Source organism: Falco biarmicus, chromosome 2 (genome assembly GCF_023638135.1).
Source record: "Falco biarmicus isolate bFalBia1 chromosome 2, bFalBia1.pri, whole genome shotgun sequence".
Lineage (NCBI taxonomy): Eukaryota > Metazoa > Chordata > Aves > Falconiformes > Falconidae > Falco > Falco biarmicus.
The window spans coordinates 80,870,116-80,876,391 of NC_079289.1; the positions used below are offsets into that span (position 1 = coordinate 80,870,116).

A 6,276-nucleotide genomic window follows, 5' to 3' on the forward strand; every position below is an offset into this window, starting at 1 on the left:
TATCACAAATATCACTGTTAAAATTTAATTTGTTCCTCTTATAACTGCAATTTGTCATTAGGTTTTAGGAAAAAAACCCAGATAGAGACTGTTTTCCAATTTTACTATTTTCTGTTTTTTCCCTATTTTACTGCAGTCCAATTTGACTGTTTACAGCTGTAAACAAGTTGCAAAACAGTTTCTTTCAGCCTTGTCTGAACACGATACTAAATAGGTCATTCTTGGTACCTAGGAAAAGTATATACAAATTTTATTAATAATCTTTATTAAATTTGACTTTTGAATAAACTATTTTTCGTCATACTTGAATGTGAAATGTTCACTTTTGAAACATTGATTCTGACAGTGAAGTGTATCCCTACTTTTAATTAGATGTGCATTGTTAAAATGATTCACTCTTAGTTGTTTGGGATGCGTATTTTCCCTAATGATTTAATTAACACTAAATAGGTAATTTTGTTTTTATAAACTGTATTAATGCCAGAACAGACAAACATGTGTATGTGCATTTCCACTTCTTTCTCAAAGGAAGGAAGGAACTAATACTATAAACATTCTCTTTCAGGTCATATACAGTAAGCAATCAATATTCTTTGTATGGGAATTGAAGTGGACAAAAGAGCTTCCTCTCTCCTTGCAGTGCCTGTTTTCAGTCAGCTTTTGTCCAGCTACCTCTAAAGAACCCTCTCTTACCCTGAAGCCGTTCACTTATGAATTCCAAGTGGAAAATTTTTTTGTAAGTACTCCTCTAAGTATAGCATATGTTAACTTGAGTATGGCTTCCTAATATATGGAAAGTCAAGAAATATATTAAAAAAACTTCTGTTTACATAATGAGATTGATGCCTACTTAAAATCATTGGAAAGCCAGTTTGTTGAATGATAGAATTGAAACCTGATACAATAGAATGGAATCCTATACTTGCCACTGGAATGGGAGGGAGACACAAAAGACATAATGCTTACACAAATGTCCTTGATCTTGTTTTGTTTTTTGTTCAGTGTTTTCACTTTGTGGCATGGAGACTGCCCTTAGGTTACTGAGCTGCTGTTTCCCCTGCTGGCTTGGGACTGCACTCTCCAAAGCAAATTGCAATGTCCTAAAAATCTTTGCTGTTGAAAACATTTGAGCTGGTTTTTGTAGTGCTTAAGATGAGCTCCTCTAATGAAATACTTAAGGTTTTCTAGGCCATTATATTGAACATTTCTTCTTTCCCTGTATGAACAAACTTTTTATTCCTTTGATCAGCTAGGAAGCTTATAGGCTAGATAAAACTTCCTATTAAAGGAATTCTGTCAACGTTATTTAATCACATTTCTAAATTCAGTCTTGTGTTACCTTTTTTGATGCTTGGGTAAAAAGTAGCAACATGAGAAGACTCTAATTTGGTTAAATCTTTTTGTCTGTTTTCAGTGTTGCTAATGTTTTCTACCTGCTTATTACAAACTAGCACTGAGCAATATTTTAGGTATTTGTTTACCTACTGGCATGTAACGAGCATCGTTGGCACCTATATCAGCATCTTTCTGGAGTTCTTAAAGAGGACTAACCACATTAAACAGTGGGGGTGTGGGGCTGTGGCAGAAACTTAATTTTGTAGTAATTAAAAAATAGCTTTTTGATAATGTTGGTATCATTATTCTGGGGACTATGATGGTTAAGAGCGATGAAGTAGTTCCCCTGTATTACTGAAGATTTGAGTGATGTGTCTGGAAAGCGAGGAGCCAAGTAACTAATAAATTTTTTTTTAAATAGTAAGAATATTGGTGTCCTTTTAGGACCATTGAAAGGTTGAGTTAAAGCACAGAAGTGGAGGGGAAAATGGTGTGCTCACACCTAGCATCAAAAATAATTGAATCAAATTTGGTTTGATCATATTCTCAAACAGAACAAGATAATAAAGTGAACATTACTTATAACTGAATCTTGCAATAAAAATTTAACAGGATGTGGATATTAAAAGTAAAGTTTGTACTGTATCAATTTTCCAGTTCACATTTTAAACAAAAGTGAAACGCCCCTTTTTTCTTGGTAACAGCTCTGTTTCCTTCCTGACAGACATTGTATCATGTGAAAACTGAAATTTTCCCACCATTGGGGGCAGAGTATTGTAAAACAGGCTCACTCTGCTCTTTAGAGGTGTCAATCACCCGACTTGTTGACCTCTCAGAGGTTGACAGAGATGAAGCATTAACAGAATCAGATGGATATTGCACAACAAAACTTATGTATGAAGGTAAGAATATTTTTCTTAAGCATATTGTCAAAATTTCCCATTAGTTTTGTCTTGATAATGACAAGTGCCAAACTTTCTATGGCATATATTCTTGTATTGTGAGTGTGGCTGCTCAGTAAAGCAGTTTTTGTTCTGCTAGACTATTTTTACCTCATTACTCTATCTTTGAGTGGAACATAAATGCTGTACAGACTGGACAGATACTCACTCGAGGCCCAACAACGGTCCCTTTTTGTGTAGGGCTGTTTTCTTACCTTGCACAGCTCTTCACACATAAAAGCTTGGTGGGCTTTTAGATGTTGCTAAAATACTGACTTTAAAACTGCTCTAAAACTATACTGAAGGTTCTCCATTTTTCAGAAAAGATCTTCATAGAGTTTGCTCTTTATTCTTACAGTTGTTGACAACAGTAGCAACTGGGCAGTCTGTGGAAAAAGTTCTGGAGTCATATCTATGCCTGTAGCAGCTCGAGCAACTCACAAAGTCCACATGGAAGTGATGCCGCTGTTTGCTGGCTATCTACCTTTTCCTGATGTCAGATTGTTTAAATACCTCCCTCACCATTCTGCTCACTCCATGCAACTCGATGCTGGTAAAGCTATCTTGACTACATGGCTACTTACAGAAATGATACTGCTTCTCCTGTGTTCTTATGTAAAGAGAAAAGCAAGGCGAGGAAGTGTATTGACCTCTATATCGTAGATATCTTTGTTACTTACCTTCACTTACAGTTTTGATTTGAAACTTACAAAATTTCGCTACAAGAACATTGAAATTGGGTTGCAGCCTTAATTTGTGAGGAGGAATAAGTGCATTGTTTTCTTATATTTCCTTTAAAGATTATTGTGCAAATTAGTTGTCACTGGATTTATCATCAAGTGAAAACTATTTTATAACCCTCTAATCCTTCAGTTTCATTGTCTGTAAACTGCACATCTACTGTGTCTTCATTAGCTTTGAATTTTTTCCCTGGTTTTTGAAAGGATTAAGTACGAACTAAAAGAACTGCTGAAAATTTGTGGCATATAAACCAGGTCAGATGAAGAGTTTAAATTACCATAGCCACCTAGAGTATTTATCTGTACTGTGGAGTAATCCTAGAGCTGTAGTGACAGTTCACTTGTACGAGCTACTTACCATTTGTCAGCAGAGCTCCAGGAACTGCCAGCATGCACCCTTCTAGCCTGTGACAAATGTGAGGTATTGCTACTTAAATTTTCCTTAGAAACCATTATAATTCACTTTGTTACATCTGCTGCTGCCCAAAAGCGTGCACAGACTGTTACCTCAGCAGAGATGATCAGTCACTGTTAACATATGGTAAGCTGACTGTGCGTCTGAGCTCTGAAATAATTTTGAAGTTGTTTAGTCACTCCATAGAATAAAACTTGTGGGTTTTTCTTTTAAACAGATAGCTGGATTGAAAATGATAACCTGTCTGTGGACAAGAATGTGGATGATCAAGCTGACAGCAGCAGCATAAGGAGCAGAGGTAGCTTGCATTCTGCAGCTAGCGGGGAACACAAAGGTTTGCCAATGCCCCGTCTGCAATCCTTTTCATCTGGTCAGGTCTTCAACTGCAGCACGGGTATGCAAATACTTGTCATTCCCAGCAAGGACGACCATGTTCTGGAAGTCAATATCACGTGACAGCTTGGCACGAAAACAAAACCCTTTAGAAACTGGATATAAAAGCACTTTAAAGGATTATGACCTGATTAGTCTTTGTTGTAACATTCTAACTCTAAGGAGACCTATGGCACTCAACATGTACCGGCCATGGAAGCACCAGACAATTGTATCAATTTAAATGTACAGTGAAGCTTGTGTCAGCTAGTTTATATTGCCACTTTAGTATGTTTTGTGTAAGCTACTGGGTTTTCTCCTTTCAGTCACATCCTGCATCACAACACAGGGCAACAAAAACAAAAAATCCAGATATTTGGACCACTTCTTTAGTTTCGTCTGGCAGCCGAGAGATTTGTTTCATGCTTCCTACATATTTTAGAATTTAGATTTGGATGATATAATTATCCAAATTTTGGATTTTTATGTAATAATTTACAGGCTTTTCCACACATGTGCCAGAAACACAGCAAAGCATACAACACATCCACTGGTGTAATAGTTGTTTTTCTGTTGTTTGTGGGGGGTTTGTTTTATCATTGTTAATTCCTGCCATTGCAATTTAATATTAAACTTCCATTGTTTGCATATTTAGATGCATGGAAGAGCTACTGCTATAAACAATCTTAACTGAACAAAATTCCTTAATTTTCTGAGGCTTTCTCCTTCACAGAGTAGACACTGTGATGTCACATATTATATGATTTTTTTTGTGGGGTAGGGGTTGGGTCATCCTCTTGCATAGTTCTTACCAAAGAAAGATATTGATAGAATTTAATAATAAATTATTTGGCTTATTAAGTTCCCAGATTAATTTCTTTTATTACCATTTCTAAGTGGCTTGGTTTGCTGCCCCAATTTTTAAATTGGGGCAAAAATTTCAATATGATGCGATACTTGAACAGTCAACCTTTCATCATAAAGGCTTAGGGTAATTATTACTGATTAGAGGCCAGACTTCCGCATTCATGATGGAAGAAAGAGGTTGGTTTGATATAGGAAAGCTTGCAGATGTAGAATAATTGTGAAGCAAAGCTAAAACATGTAACTTAAAGAATTTCATTATTTATATCTGAAATGTAAATATGAAAAATGTAAAAAAAAAAAAAGTGTAATTTTTGTGAATGTTGCAAATCCACCTGTGACTGGAAAAATTACAACTCCTTCTGACGTCCTGCTTCTGATATTGAAACTTGTGCATTTAATGTGAGAATGACCTTTTCTAATTGCAGATCTATAATGGTGCGTTGTCAACAGACTCCACAGAGGAAAACTGTCCTGTATCAACTACTTGTCAGTAAAACTTAAGTGAGGAACTGCTCATTAGACAAGTTCATTGTTGGTTTGTTTTTTTTTTCTATACTCAGGTTCTGCTAAATTATAAAGGGGAAGAAAAAAACCAAACCCTCTTTCCAAAAAGAATCGCAATTAAGTTGAAAAAAGAATAGGCACCCTGCACTGGTCTAAACTTTTTTTTTTTTTTTAACAATTATTTTAAAAAAAGTTATGTCTAAGTAGATGTATAAAGTAGACCTGGTAGCTGAAAATGTTCTTGTTATGCATCTTCTTTCTGTGAAGGAATGCCCTTTCTCTGTGGAAATCATACCATTTTATTCTGGATAAAACCCAAAGCATCATTTAGCGCGAATGACTGCTGGGATTCTTTGACTGGAAAAGGTAACAAGTTAGTGACTTTGACACTGCAGGTATTATAATTAATTTCATTTTCATGGTTGGCTATTAAATCATTTTTCACATTGTTCTGTAATATACTGTTAAACACATTGTACTAAGATTGTTTAATGAAATTGTAAGCGTTACAGTTCTAAATATACATGTTTTAAAAAGAAAACAACTGCTCTGCTGCTGTGACTGGGCCGTTTTTCTTTTGTTTGAAGGAGCGACTGTTTCATCTATTCTAGACAGAGCTGCTTTCACAGAACAGTGTCTTCTAAGCTTAAACGAGGGGACAGAGCCGGAATAGCGAGCTGAAGCGTGGTTCTGGAGTGTCTGGGGGGGGCTGCCGCTTTCTGGAAAAGAGGTGCCCGCCTGCCGGGCTCGCTGCTGCCGCTCGGGGCCGGGCTCCGGCCTGAGCTCCCGCCCCCGCCTCGGCTCCCCCGGGCGAGCCGCGGGCCCGGCCGCGCTGTCCTGAGGGGAGGGACGAGGCCGGCTGGAGAAGCGACCACGGCTCTGGCAGCGGAGGCCGGGGAGCCGCGCGCTCCGTGCCACGCACCGCGTGCGGAGGCGGGGAGACCGGTACCGCCGCACGGGCTCCGCCGCGGGGCCCGCCTTTCGGGCGGCACCTCCCCCCACCTCTGCCTCGCGGGGCGGGGCGGGGCCGCTGCCGGGGACGCGGCCGCCGCGCCCCGCCCCCCCCCGCCGCGCCCCGCCCCCCCCCCGCCGCGCCCCGCCC

General features: G+C 38.9%; 1 protein-coding gene across 3 annotated transcripts in view; it reads left to right on the forward strand.

Moving 5' to 3' along the window:
* The window catches only part of TRAPPC10 (trafficking protein particle complex subunit 10), a 44,359-nt gene extending 38,636 nt beyond the window's left edge, over window positions 1-5,723 (forward strand). For all 3 annotated transcript variants that reach the window (XM_056328615.1, XM_056328616.1, XM_056328617.1), the window contains 4 exons: window positions 566-736; window positions 2,060-2,237; window positions 2,635-2,829; window positions 3,649-5,723. In XM_056328615.1, coding sequence (XP_056184590.1) covers window positions 566-736; window positions 2,060-2,237; window positions 2,635-2,829; window positions 3,649-3,887 — 783 coding nt within the window. In that variant the 3' untranslated portion in view covers window positions 3,888-5,723. The remainder of the gene's footprint in view (window positions 1-565; window positions 737-2,059; window positions 2,238-2,634; window positions 2,830-3,648) is intronic.
* Window positions 5,724-6,276: the final 553 nt, after the last annotated feature.